Source organism: Cucurbita moschata, unplaced genomic scaffold (assembly GCF_002738365.1).
Source record: "Cucurbita moschata cultivar Rifu unplaced genomic scaffold, Cmos_1.0 Cmo_Scf00009, whole genome shotgun sequence".
Lineage (NCBI taxonomy): Eukaryota > Viridiplantae > Streptophyta > Magnoliopsida > Cucurbitales > Cucurbitaceae > Cucurbita > Cucurbita moschata.
The window spans coordinates 132,593-150,025 of record NW_019268525.1 but is presented as its reverse complement, the minus strand read 5'-3'; the positions used below and the strand labels follow the sequence as shown (position 1 = coordinate 150,025).

The following is a 17,433-nucleotide window of genomic DNA, read 5'->3' as shown; positions in this document are numbered from 1 at the left end:
TCCTTCACAAAAACCCTAATCTTAGGATCTTCATCAGCATCCCTCTTCGAAAATATACAGAATCTCAATAACCCCATCGACCTTCTGCAGAGATTTACCTTTGGAATCTGGGCGCCGCATTGGCATCTTCGCCAACCAAGTTGCCGCCGCCCTTCTCGCCAAAATTGGCCCCTTCGCCCCAATGTGGCGACTCTTCCAGCTGCCCTTCTCGCCAAAATTGGCTCATTCGCCCAATGTGGCGACTCTTCCGGCTTCAACATTGTCTTTGTCCCTTGCTCTAGGTTCCCCTTCTACTTCTTGGGGTTAGACATATTCTCACCAGAGCCAAGTCAGCATCGTCGCTAAGCGACAATCCCTCTTCATGGGTTAGACATATTCTCACCGAAGCCAAGGTAGCATTTGCCGCTGAGCGGCGATCTCTCTGCAGTTTTCGATGGCCAAGAAAGTGTTTCTCTACGCCTCCTCTGAACCAGGTTGTTAACATCTTCACGAAAAGTGTTTTTCAACCTCTTTGAATTTTTCAGATTCAAGCTTCACGTTCGTTTAAATCCGACGCTTAGCTTGCGGTGGGGTGTTAAGGATATTTAGTAATAAATTATACTTTCCCGTATATATTATATTTGATATTTTATTATAAGGCAAATATCTAACATTTGCCTTATTACTATAGGTATCTTTCCATTTATTGTTATTTTCATTTATTACTATTTCCATATCCTTGTAATTTATTTGATTATAAATAAGATAACTTTCACACCATTTAGGTGTGGTGGATTCAGCAAACATTCACATCACCCAACAACCTAAAACAAGTGTAACCAGGAATTGGTTCTCTAGCGTTTTTTTTTTTTTTTTTAATTTCCATTTATGATGGAATCCAATGAAATAGAAGATTTGGAAATCAAAATGTGATCATTAATTTATATATTAGAAAAAACATATATTGTAAATATGATTATGAAACGATTACTATTTACGATTTTTTCAATTTTAAAAAATATATTAGCTTTGTTATTTATAATTTAAAAAAAATATATATATTAGCTTTGTTATTTATAATTTTAAAAAGTGACCATCCAATTTTGTTTAATATTTAAAAAAGTTGATTTAAATTTAACATTTTTTTTATTATACATAAAATAAGTAAGTTGCATGATCTATTTTTATATGATAATGTGTTGGGCCATATTCCTTGACCAACCAAGATTGGTATTTTAATTTGGCAACCAACAGACAAGTATTTTTGTGTGGTTCTAATTTCTGCATGTTTCGGATTTTGGTGATGCTACGTGGGGAGCTCTTCAATTTGGTCATTATAAAATAGATTTCGAGAATAAAAGCAATGAGATCTCACATTAGTTCGAGGGGAGAACAAAAGATTATTTATAAGGGCGTGGAAACCTTCCCTTTATGGACGCGTTTAAACAACATAAAGCGGTGAAAATAAGTATGAAAAGAATGAAAAGAATGGAAAAGAATAATAGAAGGAATATGCGTGGTAAAGGTAAAGAGAAAGCAGGAAGAAATGAAAGGCAACCAATGATCTTTAATTTTTAATTTTAGACAAAAGCATTTTAAAATCATTTTGGGACTTCCTTTTTTCTTTCTTCCTCTTCCTCTTCCTCTTCTTTTTCCTCTATAAAGTTTTTTCTTGACGTTGAAATCATATCTTTTGTATTATTTATTTATGTATGATATTTGCTGCTACATTTGTAGAAGTAATAACGTTTTTTTTTTTTCTTCCACCCTATTGCATTAAATAAGAAATAGAGAATCTAGATACCCTATTATTCTTTTTCTCATTTCATCTAATCTTGTTCGATACAGACAATTGACATATGAAACAACCTATTACGTGCGTGACTAACTTGTGGTAAAGGTGGTAAACTCCATTGATCCGTAACTTAGTACGTAGTATACTCCAAAACAAACGAAAATGATTGATCAAATTTTTTTCTTTTTTTTAACATAATTTCTCTTACTTATTTATATATTTACCGTGCTCAACTTAATTTAATTTAATTAATTTAGAAGACGATGAGGAGGATAAATTGAAACTCCATTATTAGTCGAAGAAAGGTAGTGCATCACATCACATTCTGACCAATGATTCAATTGTGATAAGGTCGGAGCCCCCAAAAAACCAATCATCTATATATATATATATATATATATATATATATATGAATAAAGCAGGGCAATACAAAGCCAAGCCAAGGCAACCCCCATTCTTCTGAAACAAGGAACCTACCTAAGGCTGAATTATTATGAGCAAGTCCAAAATGGGCGACCCCGACAACAGTAATAATAATAGCAATAGCAATAGCAATAGCAATAGCAATGCCAGGAGTGGTCCGGCGGCGGAGCACTGTGTGGACATAGTTCATACCGTGGTTCCCCCTCCGCACAGAAGCGGGTTGCAGAGGCTAGGCAACCGGCTGAAGGAGACGTTTTTCCCCGATGACCCTCTTCGGCAGTTCAAAGGGCAGTCTCCGGCGAGGAAATGGGTGATCGGAGCTCAGTATATTTTCCCGATTCTTGAATGGGGGCCTCATTATAATCTCAGGCTCTTCAAATCTGATGTTGTTGCTGGGCTCACCATTGCAAGCTTGGCCATCCCTCAGGTGTGAGTTTGGATCAAGATTATAAGCTGGATTGATTTGATTATAAGCTGGATTGATTTGATTATAAGCTTGATTGATTTGATTATAAGCTTGATTGATTGATTATAAGGTTATTTTTGTTTTGTTTTCAGGGTATTAGCTATGCTAAGCTTGCTAATCTGCCTCCCATTGTTGGGCTTTGTGAGTGTTTTCTTTTCTCTTCTTTGTGTTTGATTCCATTACATGGTTGTTGCAAGTAGAGATTTGAAGCATTTATTTGTGGTTAAAAAAAAATAAAAATGGAAGATTCAAGCTTTGTTCCACCACTGGTGTATGCGGTTCTTGGAAGCTCAAGAGACCTGGCGGTTGGGCCTGTATCAATAGCATCGCTAATACTGGGATCCATGCTGAGGCAAGAAGTGTCCCCCCTCAAAGATCCCATTCTCTTTCTCCAACTCGCCTTCACCTCCACCTTCTTCGCCGGCCTCTTCCAGGCCTCCCTCGGCTTCCTAAGGTCATAATACACATATGGGCTTCTTAATTAATCCAATTATTTTCTTCTTCTTTTTATTAAAAAAATCTACTACTTTTCTTTTCTTGGCATGCAGACTTGGGCTCATAATCGATTTTCTGTCGAAGGCGACTTTGATTGGGTTCATGGCGGGGGCGGCCATTATTGTGTCTCTGCAGCAGCTTAAAGGCTTGCTTGGAATTACCCATTTCACCAAACAGATGGGTTTGCTTCCTGTTTTGACCTCAGTTTTTCATCACACTCACGAGGTATAACTCTTTTTTCTTTTTTTTATTTAAATATATATATATACACATAAGAGAACGCAGACATGAGTAGAGACAACAAACGTAGGTACATGGATCACATGTAAAAGCTTTACACTGCTTCTTTTGGTAATCACGTTAATTATTAGAGATTAATTATTAGAAATAAATTTAAAATCTCCGACAGCAAAAAAAGGCAAAAGAAGAATTAAATAAATAATAATGAAAAAGTTGGTGACCTTTTGTTTTGTTTTGTTTTGTTTTGTTTGTTTGTTTGTCTGTTGGTATTTGTGTGCAGTGGTCGTGGCAGACTATACTGATGGGCTTTTGTTTCCTTCTCTTCCTTCTAATCACAAGACACATCGTACTTTTCTCTCTCTCCTCTTTTCTTAATGTTTTATCAATAATCTCCTCCTCCTATTATTTAACAAAAAGTTCAAATAAAAATAATTGCATACAGAGCATAAGAAAGCCGAAGCTGTTCTGGATATCAGCCGGAGCTCCTCTAGCGTCTGTCATTCTTTCAACCATATTGGTGTTTGCACTCAAGGCCGATGGTCATGGCATCAGCACAGTAAGTTTGGAGTTCAGAAAACTTAATAATTGGGAAATTGTGTATTAGAACAATAATGATGGGCAATTGGGAAATTGTTTCAGATTGGGAAATTGCAACAAGGCTTGAACCCACCTTCATGGAACATGCTCCGTTTCCAACACTCCCATCTCCCCCTTGTTATTAAGACTGGCCTCGTCACCGGCATCATCTCGCTCACGGTCTGCACCTTACAACATTCGCTTCCCGCAATCATTGTTTCATTTTCGCCTTCCCTTCAATATATACATACATATATGCAGGAAGGAATAGCCGTGGGTCGGACATTTGCAGCTATAAAAGACTACCGCGTCGACGGCAACAAGGAAATGATCGCCATCGGCCTCATGAACGTCCTCGGCTCTTTCACTTCTTGCTATGTCACCACAGGTTTGTTTTATCCCTAAATCTCCACCTTGTTTTCTTTAATGGAATGGAATGGAATCGACTCAGGTGGTGCATTCCATTTGTAGGCGCCTTCTCCAGGTCCGCGGTGAACCATAACGCGGGGGCCAAAACCGCCGTGTCTAACATCATAATGTCCGTCACAATAATGGTCACGCTCCTGTTTCTGATGCCTCTGTTTCAGTACACGCCCAATCTGGTGCTGGCCGCCATTATCGTCACCGCCGTTATTGGGCTTATCGACGTCCCCGCCGCCTACGCCATTTGGAAGGTGGATAAGTTCGACTTTGTTGTCATGCTCTGTGCCTTCTTCGGCGTCATTCTCATCTCTGTTCAACACGGTCTCGCCATTGCTGTAACTTCTCCTCTTTCACCCTTCTCTTAAAACTCACTCACTTGTGTTAGTAATACAAAAAGTAAAATTGATATCTATCTAAAATCCATTTGGGGTCTGGATGATCGATCAGGTTGGCATATCCATTTTCAAAATCATCCTGCAAATCACAAGGCCAAAAACAGTGATGTTGGGGAACATACCTGGAACAGACATATACAGAAACCTCGACCATTACAAGGATGCAATGGGCGTCCGAGGTTTCCTCATCTTGGGCATCGAAGCTCCAGTCAACTTTGCCAACGCTACATATCTCAACGAAAGGTTCTTCTTATAACCCCTCACATTCAAATCCTATGTTAAGGAAGGAAGGAAGCCTATATGTGTATATATATATAATACTCATCTCTCCATTTGGCCCTTTGGTTTGAAGGATTTTGAGATGGATAGAAGAGTATGAAGCTGAGGATGACGTGAAGAAGGAGGGCGGTGGCCTGCAGTTTGTTGTTTTAGAATTGTCAGGTGAGCTAAGTAATTCTATTTTGTGTTGAAGAATATGGAGGTGGATGATGTAAAGTTAAATTGTAAATTGTTGTTGCAGCCGTGAGTGGCATAGACACCAGTGGAGTCCTGCTCTTCAAGGATCTAAGAAGAGCATTGGAAAAGAAGGATGTCGAGGCAAGTACCTTCACTACTTCATCTCGGTCACTACTTTTGATAATATAACTTCTCTTCCATTCATACAGCTTGTGTTGGTGAATCCATTGGGTGAAGTGTTGGAAAAGTTGCAAAAAGCAGATGAAAATGGAGAGATTTTGAGGCCAAATAATGTGTACTTGACAGTGGGAGAGGCGGTTGCTTCGCTATCAGCAACAGTGAAGGGACAATGCTCAACTACGATATAGGAACCAATCAATGATGATTACTCTCTTTTGTTTGTGTCGTCTTTGCTATACTTTCAAATAGCTAGGTACAACACAGCAACAATACCATAACCTAAATGTTTGTGTTTTCCTCTCCACATCCAAATGGGTATAAAAGAAAAAAAAAAAAAAGGTTTTATATTTTTTCCTAATTAGAATTTATAATAAATGATAAGGATTATTGGTAAAAGATAAAATTAATTAGTGATTGCAAATGGGAGGTTTGTGAAGAAAGAAATGAACTATTATTATCAGTATCTGTTCTCCCGCATGCACAATACCCCCAACCATTCATTATTCCTGCGTTGAACGCTTCTTCATCCCGCAAACCCACAACTAAAATAGCAATCCCTCCCTTCAAAATTACATCCGAAACCCCCTCCCCTTTGCCGCCATTGCTGTCTCCTCGCCCAGATGATGAAGCTATGGCGCAGGACTGCCGGAGCAATCAAGGACCGAAACAGCATTTGGCTGGCCACCCTTTCACCCCGCACGCCCTACCGCCACCCCGACCTCGAGGCTGCCATCATCCGAGCCACCAGCCATGACGGTGCTAAAATAGACTACACCAATGCCCGCCGCGTCTTTCAGTGGATCCGAACCTCTCCCGTCTATCTCAAGCCTCTCGCCTTGGGCCTCTCCTCCCGTATGGAGAAGACACGAAGCTGGGTTGTCGCTCTAAAGGGTCTTATGCTCATCCATGGCGTTTTTTGTTGCCAAATTCCCTCCGTCCAGCGCATGGGCCGTCTGCCTTTCGATCTCTCTGCCTTCGAAGATGCCCATTCCAATTCATCCAAGACTTGGGGTTATAACGCCTTCGTCAGAAGCTATTACGCATATCTGGATCAGAAGTCCTCGCTTATTTCTTCTGAAGCCAAGAATGCGAAGAAAGGGTTGAAGCCCCTATTGTTGGATGAGTTGATTAAGCTTCAAACTTGGCAGTCCATGTTGGATATGTTGCTTCAAGTTCGACCCTTGGATGAGGATATGAAGGTGCGTTCAATTCTTTGACTTCACCCCTTCTTCCAATTATTCCATATTAAAACTATCAACCACACAAAAATGTGGTAAATTAATCTTTTTCATTGATCACATTCTAACAGGGGGGCTTAGTTTTGGAGGCCATGAACAATCTCATCTTTGAGATTTTTGACGTTTACAGCCAAATCTGCAACGGAATTGCTCAAGTTCTGTTGAACATTTACGAGACACCAGCGAAACCCGAAGCATCATTGGCACTTCAAGTTGTCAAAAAAGCAGCAACTCACGTAGAAGATTTGACTCAATACTTTGAGATATGTAGAGAAATGGGTGTTTTGAATGCATCTCAGACCCTAAAATTGGAGAAGATCCCAGAAGAAGACATCAAAGATCTTGAGAAAATTATCAATGGAAGCGTTAATTTTAATGGGAAAGATAATGGAGGAGAGATGAGGAGTGAGCTTGGAAATGGATCAAAGAGGGGGTTGAAGACAGTGATTACAGACAAATGGGAGAGATTTGATGCAGATTGTTGTTCATCAACCACTTTACAAGCCCCTTTTGCAAGCTGTTCTTCTTCCCATTTGAGCCTTGTTTCTAAACCAGTACATAAACAAGACTTACCTGACTTGATCACTTTCTAGGCCTCTTGAAATTGTCAGATATTTACATGCTTCGTCAGTTACCAGATAATTCCCTTTTACCAAAGAAAGGAGGAACTAAGTTGTGTATACTCTCTCTTTCTCTAATCTCTTTATATTAGTTCTTCCATTACTTTGAATGGATGTCATTGTATTTGTTGGTTAAGTTTTCAGATAATAATATTCCAACAGACATTTAGAGTGCCAATACTTGTGCTGATTACTCGAATGATATTTAAAGGCAACCTTGAAAACAATTACTCCTAGGGGCACTAGTGAGAGACAGACAATCTTCCGATGGATCAATGACAACCACTAACTTGAGATAATACCATTCAAGGGGGCATCACGTAACTCATTTTATTCCTTGTGACGCTAGCAGTAAAAGCATGAGCGGTGTACCAAATTATCCAAAAATAATAATTTGATTAAAAAAATGAGAATGAAAAGCATGTGCAACGAGAAACAATCATGCTTCAGCTTGTTTTCTCCTTCAGCATTGCATCACAAAGCCTCACTGCATCCACATTATCTCTTACGTTATGTACTCTAGCTATGTTTGCACCACCGAGAACCCCTATGGTAACTGCAGCAACTGTAGCGGGATCTCGCTTCGTTGCAATCGGTTGTGAACATACTTCACCGAGAAATTTCTTTCTCGAAGGTCCAATCAACATGGGAGCATGAGACAATCCCAAACTTCTCCTTGCAATTTCTGCTCGAATCTTTGGTACGCCTCCTAGAATTTCCAGGTTTTGCTTTGTGTTCTTCGAGAATCCAATCCCAGGATCAACAATTATTCTCCAAGCTGGGATGCCTGATAATTCTGCATCTCTAATCCTAGAGTGTAGCTCAGAGGCAATTTCATTGCAAACATCATCATACTGTAAATTCTCATTGTTTTGCATTGTAGATGGATCTCCTCTCATGTGCATTGCAATATAAGGCACCTTAAGCTGAGCAACAACCCTGTGCATTTGAGGATCCAACTGGCCCGCTGATACGTCATTTACAATATGAGCCCCTCTCTTTACAGCTTCCAAAGCGACTTCTGAATAAAACGTATCCACTGATATGAGCTTTCCACTCATCTCTGGCATTCCTGTAACAGCTTCCAAAACGGGAACTAATCTATCCAATTCTTCTTCAACAGAAATCATAGGTGCCATGGGCCGTGTTGACTGAGCACCAATGTCAATCATATCAGCACCATCTGAAACCATCGAACGCACCTGAGAAACTGCAGCTTCAATAGGTTGAAACTTGCCACCATCGCTAAAACTGTCAGGTGTCAAATTAAGAACCCCCATGATGGAAGTCTTGCAGGACCAGTCCCATAAGTTGTTTCCAATGGGCAAAACCCTTCTCATTCCTTCTTTACCAATAAGAGATTCACCACCCATTTTCTCCCATAACTCAAAAAGACCGCCACGATCAGCAGCTAAAGAATTCCAGCAAGCAACATCATCGGTATCAACATCTGAACCCAGCAAATCAATCAAAGGAGCCAGCACAAATGGCCTTTCCCAGATTCTTTCATGAGGGACAGTGAGAGTATCTGAGTGTACTTTATATCTTCCATACAACAAGATATCCAAGTCAATCGGCCTCGGGCCGTAGCGTATACCAGCAGTACGACCCAGCTGTTTCTCTATGTTCTTAACTGCACTCAGTAGTTCATGAGGTCCAAGCTTTGTGACAGCTCTAACAGCGGAGTTGAGAAATTGAGGTTGATTAGTGACATAAGCAGGTGCTGTCTCATACAAACCAGCATGTCTTGTAATGTGTATCCCTGCCTTTTTCATCAACTGCAAAGCTTCGTTGAAATTCTGCAGTCTATCACCCACATTGCTTCCTAAAGCAATCACTACTTCTTGCTCTTGAGAACAAACTTCCAGCACTGCGCCTTGCGATGAATGAACGAACGAACTTTGCAATGCTACAATGTACAAATGGTTCGTCAGCAACACGCTGAGATGCTAATTCAAGCGGGAGGAGCTTTCTTTCACTACTTAAATTCTCAGTCTTCAAAAAAAAAAGGCTCAGCAGAATGTAGAACTTATCAAGAAGCCAGAGAAAAAAATATTGTTTCTCCATAGTCATTTGGAGCATATTAACTATCCATTGGCTGGATTTGAACAATTTTGACTACTGAATCATCATAATGACTGGACAGAGGAATCCAAAAACTAATATTTACTTACTCCAACCCCTCACTCTATTTTGAAACCATTGTAATCCAAAAAAGTCGATCAAGCAAATACATGAGGTAAGCAGAAAAGAAAAAGGGGGAACAGAAACGAATGTGCGTCTAACATTTGAACGAGAATCCAAAAACCAGAGTCTCAAAATTAGAGATGAACATACAGTACCTCCACCATATCTGAATCCTCGCCTGCTGATAATTGGATGCTTCAAAATGTTCATTTGCGAGAAGCCCAGAAAATGAAGCAAAAATTACGGTGTTCCAGTTCCAACAAGTTTATAGACCAGGAATTAGGGCAGCATCGGAAGAGGACGGGGGAATGTCTTTTATGCCCTTGAGCCCTTAATAAAAACGGTGAAGAATTCATCAAGGGTGGTTTAGTTGGTTGAAGGAGTGGTTTAGTTGAACCAAACCGGTCCAACCAGTTTTCTTGTCCTGTTTCGATTTCCAAAGTTAATATGCCTCATGAGTCATCATGACATATGGATTTGGAAATAAAAATAGATCGAAACGAAGCACAAAGTTTACCAAACTTTATATCGATGAAAATAGATTGAAATTTATTAAGATGCATACTTCTTTGCTCAAAGGATTAAGCTTTAAAATGTCCTTCTCAACGTCTCAATTATGTTTTTAAATAAATACGTTACTAACGCCACCTAACCTTTGAATACAAAATTAATCATAATAACCTACTACGTACCTAATTAATTACAAAACTTAGTCAAACTAAAATGATTTTACAAAATTAGGACCACATCTGAATAAGGCTGATGTTGAGAATATGATGATAACAAATATTTTAAAATAATTAATAATCATTATCTATGCGAGTAAAGTGTACCTCTTTTTTGATAGATCAATTATAAAAAATTTAAAATGAAACGTATTTAGTTTATGTTGGGTGATCTTGTATGATTTTTTAAAAAAACAATGTGATTGAGGATAAAATATACTAAAAAACTATCTTAGATGTCTGGTGGAGACAGTCTTCACTCTTCTAAATAAATTATGATAAATAGATAATAAATTATGATAAATAGATAATGTGTACACTTTGCAAGCTGACCATCAAGTGACAAATCTATACTAGACATTAGAGGACAAATTTGTATTCTAAGTTTTTGTCAGAATTTTAGGGCGAAGGTGTTACAACATTAAAGAGAGAAAACTATGCGTAATGCATGCAACAACCGCCATTATTTAATTTTGTTTCTTATCATATAAGTTCAAACCAAATTTGTCTCCACACAAATAAATTAAGAGAATCGGAAAGATGGAAGAACCAAAATCTACTCCATCTCTCAACTTTAAAACTCTTAAAACAAAAGATCATTTATTAACATTTATAACAACCTAAAGCTGATGCATTTTTTCAAATTTATTTATTTAAATAATTTATATATTTTTTTGTTATTACTTTCTTGCCATATATTTATATTTATTTATATTTATATTTGTTTGCCGCTCCCCAAACAAAGAAATAATAAGATATTTTGTTGGTCCGTTCACGATAATTACAAAATGAAAAATATCGGTTCTTACGGCTAACTGCCAGCCTATTATCCTACCTGTACAATGTAATATAATATTATTAAATAAACAAGTTTTAATGAATGATAATCTTACGTAAAGTAGGTAATTAACTAGAGTTTGCCTTTGTTGTCCTTTTAATAATTAACTAGAGTTAATCAGTCCTAATAGAATAATATTATAGATTTATATCATCATACTCAATCAAAGTCAACCCTGTTTTATACCTCATCGATGGTTATGAAAATATTAATACAAATTATTTATTTATTCCTTATGCCTTAGATGTCGGAGTATAAAATGAGGTGAAGAGGAGGAGGCTTCACATAGAAATGGCAACGGTTCCAATGGCAAGTTTGAGCAACGGGCAGTTGATTCCGGTGATGGGGATGGGGACGATGTCGGCAGCGGGGCCAGAGGCAACGAGAACCGCCATCGTGGAGGCGATCCGGGCTGGGTATCGTCATTTCGACACGTCGTATTCGTACGGGACGGAGAAACCACTTGGGGAGGGGATCAGGGAGGCGTTGGAGGCTGGAGTTATAAAGTCCAGAGACGAGCTGTTCATTACCTCCAAGCTGTCTTGTGGTTTTGCTGATCCGCCTGTTGTTGTTGATGGGATTAGGGGCAGCCTCAGGTAACAAATGATGCTCTCTGTTTCTTTGCGTTTATGCAGATGCATGCAAATAACTTGGGCGAAACAAAACAACAGGAACTTGGGATTGGAGTATGTGGATATGTATCTGATCCACATGCCATTGAAGCTGAATCCTCAAGTGCGTCGAATCCCAGTCGCAAAGGAGGACATTTTTGCGATGGATCTCAAAGGGGTTTGGGAGGGAATGGAAGAAGGCCAAAGGCTGGGCCTCACCAAAGCCATCGGCGTCAGCAATTTCTCTCCCAGAAGGCTTCAAGAGCTGCTTTCCTTTGCCAAAATACCCCCAGTGATCAATCAAGTAAGTCCTCCTTCCGTAGCCTCTTAAACACGTATGTACGTATAGTTATTTGATCGAAGCTTAAGTGAATAGGTGGAGATGAGCCCGCTTTGGCATCAGAACAAACTAAGGGAGTTTTGTAAACAGAAAGGCATTCATATAACAGCCTATTCTCCTCTGGGTGCCGTGGGGACATTCTGGGGCCATAATAAAATTGTGGATTCTGATGTTATTGCTGAAATAGCCAAGCTTAAGGGGAAAACAAGTGCTCAGGTGAATGAAATTTATTATTATCTATTTATTTTGTGATGTTAATGAAAACTCTGTGTAATTAAATTATAGATTGCATTGAGATGGGTTTATGAGAAAGGGGCGAGCATAGTGGCGAAGAGCTTCGACAAAGAGAGAATGAGACAGAACATTGACATCTTTGACTGGTCGTTGACCGAGGAGGAATCCGCTAAGATCGATCAACTTCCTCAGCACAAAGCTGTTGTGTTCGCCAATATTTATGGGCCTCATGACGTGGTACTCCAACTTGACGCTGAGCTTTGAACCATATATTTCTCCTACCTAATTTGTACTCAATCTGTGGACTCTGTTCTCAATCTATCTTATTACCTCCTTTTCTTCTCTTCAAATCAAATTACCTTTGTTCTCTACCAACGTATTTAAGCTTTTATGATGCAAAATTAAGAACACATTCATCGTCACATAAGTAAAAGGATCAATTTACGATTCACAATTAAGAATTTCAATTAAAATACAAGTTTAAACCCCCTTATTTTATTTATAAATTTACAAATGATTATCGTATCTTGTTTTTTTCTCCAACATCATTTCAATGATCCATTTTGGGGTTATCTTTTAACTCTTTATAAGTTTTGAATGTTTTAAATTTTAGAATTAAAATAATCTTATAGTAATATAATAATATATCAAGAAATTAGAATGGGAAAGAAGTTTTTTTTTTTTTTTTTAAATGAATCTGAAATAATCTTTTTTACTTTTTTTTTTTTTATATTTTTATTGTTATTATTTTAAAAAGTTTATTCCTTTCTAATTTATATATATATATATATATATATTTAAAAGACAAAACCTAAGTGTATACGGTGTCTGCAGTGGAAGCTAAAATGGTTAGTTTGGAATGCAGTTTTTGGTACGTATTATTATATCACACTCCATTTGTGCGAATCTCCATTTCTTTACCTCTTTACGTCCAAATCTGTTTATGTATATTAAAGTGGGCAGACGGGGGAAGTCCCCTTGAGGCTTAAAACAACCAAACATGGCCGGCCGTGTCAAAAGTGCGAAACACGAGCTAAGTGGGTGTTCTGTTCTTTATCATATCCTCTTCCACCTTTAATTATTATACCTTCTTTCTTTATCATCCCAAATCTCAACTCCCCATTTCTTATCCCAAAACCCACCCAAAACCCACCCAAAACCCCCCCTCCCCTCCTCTTTTCTTAATTCCTAAGAAACTAAAAATCCCCGCCATCTGATAAATCCAATCCAACCCCTTCTCCACTTCATGAGTGACACCACTCAAACACAATGCTTGTGAGTCGCCCTCTTTCCCTGTTTAGAAAGTCGCCGAGCACCCTGTCCATACCGCCAGGGGAGAGTCCGTTTTCGGGGCTTTTTGTGGTGAAAGATGAAGAAGCGGAGGCTGAAGATTCGTACTGTTGGGGGATTTGCAGGCGGAGGAGGATTAAGAAGCCGCCGTTTCCACAGGATAGAATTTTGACCATTCTTCATACCTCTTCTCAGTATCAACAAACTACTGACTCCACCAAAGTGTGGTTGCTCCCTGTTCTTGATCGCCCTCTTTCTTCCAATCGCTATTACATTATCAAAGCTGGAGGCAAGCATAAAGGGTCACTCACTCACTCACTCACTCACTCACTCTGTTTTCCTTTTCTTTTCTCTCCCTACTTTTTGTTCTTCTATCTATCTATCTATCTCTCTATCTATCTTTCTTTCTTTCTTTCTTTCTTTCTTTTAGGAAAGCATTCAAATGCTCAAGAGAAGATGACATAACATCCTGCTGCTTTGGGGACGTTTTGAGCGACAACAGCCCATCCCCCTTCAACTTCAAAGACATCTACCAGCAGTTTCAGATACACCGCTACCACGGCGGTGGTTTCTTCGCTCAGGCCGTCGCTCCCGACGGCGTTCCGCCGAAGTTTCTGAGAACCAAAGGATGGAAACTTCGTTCTTCTTCATCCTCGAGTTTGAACCTTCCATTTGAGGAAGCTCTCGGCTTAGACTCCTGTCGTAGAGAGCTTCTTCCCGACTTTAACTTCCCCATCTTTACTGCTCGCTCTATCCCTGTGGTGGTCGGGAAATGGTAACCCTCTTCTTTCCTTCTCTGCTTTGATCCTTGATTTCTGTTGGATTGATTATACAATATGGTTCAAATCTTTGATCCCTGTATGATCAAATTTCAAATAGGTTCTGCCCGTTTGTTTTCGTGAGGGAGAACTCAATCAGCATAAAAACTCAAATGAAAGTGTCACCACTTTACTCGCTCACTCTAGAACAATGCTGGGAAGAGATATTCTCTTGTGAGAGCCCCAACAGCGAACCCAGCTCGGTCGTGACAGTCGCCGTGGACGTGGCTAGAGAGGTGGTGTTGGTGGCAGAGAGAGGAGCAGAGAGAGAGGAAGGAGATGAGCGTAGAAAAGGGGGGTTTGTTTGGTTCAAGGCTTGTAATCGTTTGGAGGGCGGAAGGAAGGGTATGAGCGTGGGACTGAGCGTGGCGGTGGTAGAGAAGATGAAATGGGTGCAAGAAGCGGGCGGTTGGTTGGGTGGGTTCGGCGACAACGGCGGAGAGAAAGTAGTGCGAGTGGAGAAAGTAGAAGAAATTAGAAGTGAGAGTGGGTGGAGAAGATTTAGCCTTTATATGTTGGTGGAGAGCTTTGTTCTTCGGAGATTGAATGGAGTTTTGGTTTGGAAATATAATTTCAGGCACACTCATACCCTTAGATGTAAATGGGAGTAGCAACCTAACGCCATCGTTAATAAATATTTAAATTATTTTCTTTCTTGGGACAACCAAATATTTTTCAATTATAATTTTCAACCTCTTCTCTTCATTTATAACATAATATTTTAAAAAACGTATGCTACGTCGTATCATTGTAGAGGTTTGTGATTCATAACACACCAAAATACTTATAAAACCTCTACATACTAACCCATTCACTCCGTTCATAAGCAACAACTCACCTTCTACAGGGAAATAACCTCTGAATGGTCCAAGTACTATTTTTGAAGTCATCTTTTATTTATCTTGTAATTCTTGTCTTTTTATGTTTTTTTTATATCATTATAAAAAAGTACAAGTTCACTTATATTTAATTAATCAAGAACAACCCGAAGTTGATCATTTTAATTGATTCATGTTGTTTGGTTCGGTTAAAGTGTGATTTATAACTTTCATAAATAAACGAATAAGCAATTGATTAACGAAAAATATATGTATTATTCCGGAATTATAATAGTTCATATATTATTGCAATAACCTAAATTAAACGTAGGGAGGTCCATTCAAAAATTAACTAGTATTAAGCAATTTTGTTGGTATAACCGCCAAAGAATGCGGGTCTTGATTTTTCAACTAACCATTCATATTCATCTAAATTTATGATAAAGTTTAGAAATTTTTCCATTCGAAGGAAGAAGAAGAAAGAAAGAAAAAAAAAAAGATGTTTGTGAAACAATGTTAAAGACTAAAAAGTAAAAATGAAGTGTTGAAACCTAAGGGCGTTATTTTATTAGATAATTTAACCTAAAATCTCTAGCTTTAACTTTTCATTCTAACTATTTAAAACATTTTCTCAAAAGGAGTCAAAATTCCTTCCATTTGTCAATCCGTCAAGATCCAATAAGGAAAAAAATGCGGAGACCCAGCTTCAAAAAAACAAGGCTTCAAATTCCACTGGTGCCACCATAACACAATTCCAAGCTCCAATTGCACAGTTCATCCGTCAAATTCTTATGAAGTTTCGAATTGAAGAGAGAGATTCTCATTCCTGGTGTGAAATTCCAGCATGATCGATTGTTCCAGGTATCATAATGCAGCAGCAGCAGCAGCAGCAGCAGCAGCAGCAGCAATCCTCTTCTGCAGTTTCACCTCACCATATCAGTCCTCCGCCTTCATCTCTTAGGTCACCTTCATCCGTACCCGCCGCCGCGCAGTCACCACTGGCTCTCGCTCCTCTGACGACCCACATCTCCAATTCCCATCGGGAGTCGCTTCCTCCGCCGCCTCCTCCGCCATCGGACCATGTTGCCGGACCAGTGGTGCCGGTTGCAGCGGCCCAATCCGCCGGTGATTCTGCTGTAACTATGGCTTGCCCGCTGGCTAGGGTTCGCCTGTCTGATATTTCCCCATACGACGGCGCGCCTGGGGGGTCCTACGTGAGGGCTGTTGAGGCTTTGTCCGGATCCTTGATGAGATATAATGCAGCTGTGATTGAATTGGAGAATGAAGGTGCTGCTCTCACTCGGTGCGGTCTTGAAGCGGCTAGGTTGTTTCTCAAGAGCCGGGCGCAGAGTGGTGGAAAAGGGCGAGGTGTTTATATGTATAGAGCCGGAAGGTTATTATAGCTTATACTCTCGTTTTTACCATGTTGATTGTTTAGCTCTCATGGAATGCTTTGAGGAACCGGGAAAGTAGATACTTCCTGGGATCTACCTTCTTGGAACTGTTTGTGGAACAAGGAAATTATTCATGCTGATTTATGCAGCTTTACATCAGCTCAAATAGATATGTTAGTCAACTAGTTTACTCTAATTAAAGGGGAAAACCTGAACGAAGTGGCTTGCTGATTGTTAGTTCCATCAGCTGGAAGCTTGACAAATTTAGTTAGTTTAAACAAAGAAAAATCAATTTTGCACCCTCTCCCTTAAATTGTTCCCTTTTCGTTAAAAGTGAATTTGGTAAATTGTTTTGCCAAATATTAATGCTAAGGTTCAAAAGAGAAGCCCTTTATCTCCAACTTGGTGTGTGATGTGCTATGTACAAGCCCTTTTATCCCCAACTTGGTGTGTGATGTGCTATGTACAAGATGAGTCCCAGTTACTTATTCCCATCATGTTCCTTTACCTAGTGTATAGTCCATCAACAGAATTTTTTTTCTTGAATTTATGGTTTGAGAGAAACAATTGTATCTCAAGATTTAGGGGAGTTCAGAATATTTTCATTAAGATAATGCAGAGATCAACGAAGACCTATTTCCAGAAAGAGACAATTAAATGGGCAAGTGAAGATCTAACTTTAAGCGTTATAATAGCATGTTTGTCATAGATTCCAAGTAAATTTGTTTACATTTATAGATATTCTGACTCTAATGTGGTTCAACTAGAAAATAAACCATGGTAGAGTGAGCATGGATATTGTGAGATTTTTTTTTCTTTCAAATTTTAATTTTTAATAAGAAACTAATCTTCTAATAAGAAAGTGAGCTTTTTTTTTTTTTTTTTTTTTTTT

General features: G+C 39.0%; 6 protein-coding genes across 8 annotated transcripts in view; 5 read left to right on the top strand and 1 right to left on the bottom strand.

Annotated features, from left to right (window-relative positions):
- The first annotated feature begins 2,203 nt into the window (after window positions 1–2,203).
- LOC111447565 (probable sulfate transporter 3.3) lies at window positions 2,204–5,758 on the top strand. 2 transcript variants are annotated; one of them, XR_002711294.1, is made up of 13 exons: window positions 2,204–2,624; window positions 2,756–2,804; window positions 2,910–3,117; window positions 3,212–3,383; window positions 3,679–3,744; window positions 3,841–3,954; window positions 4,038–4,154; window positions 4,236–4,362; window positions 4,446–4,718; window positions 4,845–5,035; window positions 5,145–5,233; window positions 5,313–5,389; window positions 5,458–5,758. XR_002711294.1 is itself a non-coding variant. In XM_023086796.1 (13 exons), exons 1-13 carry the CDS (start codon window positions 2,268–2,270, stop codon window positions 5,614–5,616), a joined length of 2,013 nt encoding a protein of 670 aa, XP_022942564.1. In that variant the 5' UTR covers window positions 2,204–2,267; the 3' UTR covers window positions 5,617–5,758. The 2 variants fall into 2 exon arrangements, 1 of the variants encoding a protein (XP_022942564.1); XM_023086796.1 differs by having other exon boundaries at window positions 4,446–4,732.
- A 44-nt stretch (window positions 5,759–5,802) lies between these two features.
- Window positions 5,803–7,464, top strand: LOC111447571 (putative clathrin assembly protein At1g25240). Its single transcript, XM_023086803.1, has 2 exons — window positions 5,803–6,627; window positions 6,738–7,464. Exons 1-2 carry the CDS (start codon window positions 6,049–6,051, stop codon window positions 7,257–7,259), a joined length of 1,101 nt encoding a protein of 366 aa, XP_022942571.1. The 5' UTR covers window positions 5,803–6,048; the 3' UTR covers window positions 7,260–7,464.
- A 121-nt stretch (window positions 7,465–7,585) lies between these two features.
- On the bottom strand, window positions 7,586–9,782 carry LOC111447567 (folate synthesis bifunctional protein, mitochondrial-like). The gene is made up of 2 exons (XM_023086798.1): window positions 9,629–9,782; window positions 7,586–9,195 (listed from the first exon to the last, which is right to left on the bottom strand). The coding sequence occupies exons 1-2, from the start codon at window positions 9,681–9,683 to the stop codon at window positions 7,733–7,735; spliced, it is 1,518 nt and encodes a 505-aa protein (XP_022942566.1). The 5' UTR covers window positions 9,684–9,782; the 3' UTR covers window positions 7,586–7,732.
- Window positions 9,783–11,257: 1,475 nt separating this feature from the next.
- On the top strand, window positions 11,258–12,576 carry LOC111447573 (D-galacturonate reductase-like). Its single transcript, XM_023086809.1, has 4 exons — window positions 11,258–11,632; window positions 11,708–11,951; window positions 12,024–12,203; window positions 12,273–12,576. Exons 1-4 carry the CDS (start codon window positions 11,328–11,330, stop codon window positions 12,483–12,485), a joined length of 942 nt encoding a protein of 313 aa, XP_022942577.1. The 5' UTR covers window positions 11,258–11,327; the 3' UTR covers window positions 12,486–12,576.
- A 521-nt stretch (window positions 12,577–13,097) lies between these two features.
- On the top strand, window positions 13,098–15,063 carry LOC111447568. 2 transcript variants are annotated; one of them, XM_023086799.1, is made up of 4 exons: window positions 13,098–13,813; window positions 13,942–14,286; window positions 14,391–14,967; window positions 15,029–15,063. In XM_023086799.1, the coding sequence occupies exons 1-3, from the start codon at window positions 13,491–13,493 to the stop codon at window positions 14,938–14,940; spliced, it is 1,218 nt and encodes a 405-aa protein (XP_022942567.1). In that variant the 5' UTR covers window positions 13,098–13,490; the 3' UTR covers window positions 14,941–14,967; window positions 15,029–15,063. The 2 variants fall into 2 exon arrangements, with proteins under 2 accessions (XP_022942567.1, XP_022942568.1); XM_023086800.1 differs by lacking the exon at window positions 15,029–15,063 and having other exon boundaries at window positions 14,391–14,993.
- Window positions 15,064–15,783: 720 nt separating this feature from the next.
- Window positions 15,784–17,433, top strand: part of LOC111447566 — an 11,933-nt gene continuing 10,283 nt past the window's right edge. The window contains exon 1 of the mRNA XM_023086797.1: window positions 15,784–16,540. Within this exon, the coding sequence (XP_022942565.1) occupies window positions 16,017–16,540 (524 nt within the window). The 5' untranslated portion in view covers window positions 15,784–16,016. The remainder of the gene's footprint in view (window positions 16,541–17,433) is intronic.

Coding starts and splice junctions, on each gene's coding strand:
- LOC111447565 (XM_023086796.1), top strand. CDS start 2,268: ATGAGCAAGTCCAAAATGGGCGACCCCGACAACAGTAATAATAATAGC. Junction 3,384..3,678: donor TTTTTCATCACACTCACGAG/GTATAACTCTTT, acceptor ATTTGTGTGCAG/TGGTCGTGGCAGACTATACT. Junction 4,733..4,844: donor AACACGGTCTCGCCATTGCT/GTAACTTCTCCT, acceptor ATGATCGATCAG/GTTGGCATATCCATTTTCAA.
- LOC111447571 (XM_023086803.1), top strand. CDS start 6,049: ATGATGAAGCTATGGCGCAGGACTGCCGGAGCAATCAAGGACCGAAAC. Junction 6,628..6,737: donor CCTTGGATGAGGATATGAAG/GTGCGTTCAATT, acceptor ACATTCTAACAG/GGGGGCTTAGTTTTGGAGGC.
- LOC111447567 (XM_023086798.1), bottom strand. CDS start 9,683: ATGAACATTTTGAAGCATCCAATTATCAGCAGGCGAGGATTCAGATAT. Junction 9,196..9,628: donor AGGATTCAGATATGGTGGAG/GTACTGTATGTT, acceptor TGTACATTGTAG/CATTGCAAAGTTCGTTCGTT.
- LOC111447573 (XM_023086809.1), top strand. CDS start 11,328: ATGGCAACGGTTCCAATGGCAAGTTTGAGCAACGGGCAGTTGATTCCG. Junction 11,633..11,707: donor GGGATTAGGGGCAGCCTCAG/GTAACAAATGAT, acceptor ACAAAACAACAG/GAACTTGGGATTGGAGTATG. Junction 11,952..12,023: donor TACCCCCAGTGATCAATCAA/GTAAGTCCTCCT, acceptor TTAAGTGAATAG/GTGGAGATGAGCCCGCTTTG.
- LOC111447568 (XM_023086799.1), top strand. CDS start 13,491: ATGCTTGTGAGTCGCCCTCTTTCCCTGTTTAGAAAGTCGCCGAGCACC. Junction 13,814..13,941: donor GCTGGAGGCAAGCATAAAGG/GTCACTCACTCA, acceptor TCTTTCTTTTAG/GAAAGCATTCAAATGCTCAA. Junction 14,287..14,390: donor CCTGTGGTGGTCGGGAAATG/GTAACCCTCTTC, acceptor AATTTCAAATAG/GTTCTGCCCGTTTGTTTTCG.